The sequence below is a fragment of the Lottia gigantea genome (assembly GCF_000327385.1).
Source record: "Lottia gigantea unplaced genomic scaffold LOTGIsca_94, whole genome shotgun sequence".
In the NCBI taxonomy this organism is placed as follows: Eukaryota; Metazoa; Mollusca; class Gastropoda; family Lottiidae; genus Lottia; species Lottia gigantea.
In genome coordinates this window covers 895,008-896,109 of record NW_008711065.1, presented here as the reverse complement: position 1 = coordinate 896,109, position 1,102 = coordinate 895,008, and the positions used below count along the sequence as shown (strand labels likewise).

The following is a 1,102-nucleotide window of genomic DNA, read 5'->3' as shown; positions in this document are numbered from 1 at the left end:
TATTTAACGTTAATGGCTCGATATTTAACGTTAACTGCTCGATGTTTAACGTTAACGGCTTGATATTAAACGTTAATGGCTCGATATTAAACGTTAATGGCTCGATATTTAACGTTAACTGCTCGATGTTTAACGTTAACGGCTCGATATTTAACATTAACGGCTCAATATTTAACCTTAACGGCTCGATATTTAATGTTAATGGCTCGATATTAAACGTTAATGGCTCGATGTTAAACGTTAAAGGCTCGATATTTAATGTTAAGGGCTCGATATTAAACGTTAATGGCTCGATGTTAAACATTAAGGGTTCGATATTAAATGTTAATGGCTCGATGTTTAACGTTAATGGCTCGATATTTTACGTTAACGACTCGATATTCTGGCTGAACCCTCAGAACTAGTTAGAGTCATTTCCGTACATTTTCGGTTATTTTGCTTAAATCAGTACAAGTTTTCCAACCCTAAACAAAAAAAAAAAAAAAAAACAGAGCGATTTCAAAGGGTTGATACTTGTAAATTTCAATTTACAGTGTTGGCTATCGAACTACCAACAGCAATATACTTTCGGTTAAAACTTTCAGATAAGCTAGGAGACATATTTGGGTCTATTATTTTCATTTTTGACAACTTTCAAAACCTTCTTAAAATAACAGACTCTCCCCTTTAATTCATTCGTCAATGTAGGGAGTAATCATTGTATTATGAGTTTAATTTACTGACAGCTCTTTTAAAACATTCTGATTCTGATTCTTTAAAGCGGGGTATGTGCCATGTTTTTTACCACTCGTACCTTAGTCACTATAGTCTCAGAAACGAAATTTTGTATATATATTTTGAGATATTTTCGAAGGAATTAAGCAATTTTCGTACTTTCTAGTACTTCTGAAGACTATTAGATACATATTTTCAAGACTAAAATCAATCTCCTAAAATGACACATCTGTCTCTTTACGTATCTTTAATAAGTTAGGTGCTCAAATTAATTTAAGCTATAAAACAAAATGAAGGTGTATGTGTTTTGTAACTAACCTGAAAGATTGTGCCGTTAATATTTGTGAACACGAACACTATTTAAAAGTTTATGTAAACTTTAAGGTTG

At 31.9% G+C, this 1,102-nt stretch overlaps 1 protein-coding gene across 1 annotated transcript; it reads right to left on the bottom strand.

Annotated features, from left to right (window-relative positions):
• Nucleotide 1: 1 nt before the first annotated feature.
• LOTGIDRAFT_134950 (hypothetical protein) lies at nt 2-361 on the bottom strand (the record flags this gene model as incomplete). The annotated part of the gene is made up of 1 exon (XM_009068820.1): nt 2-361. A coding segment is annotated over one exon (360 nt), but the record flags the coding sequence as incomplete, so codon positions are not given.
• Nucleotides 362-1,102: the final 741 nt, after the last annotated feature.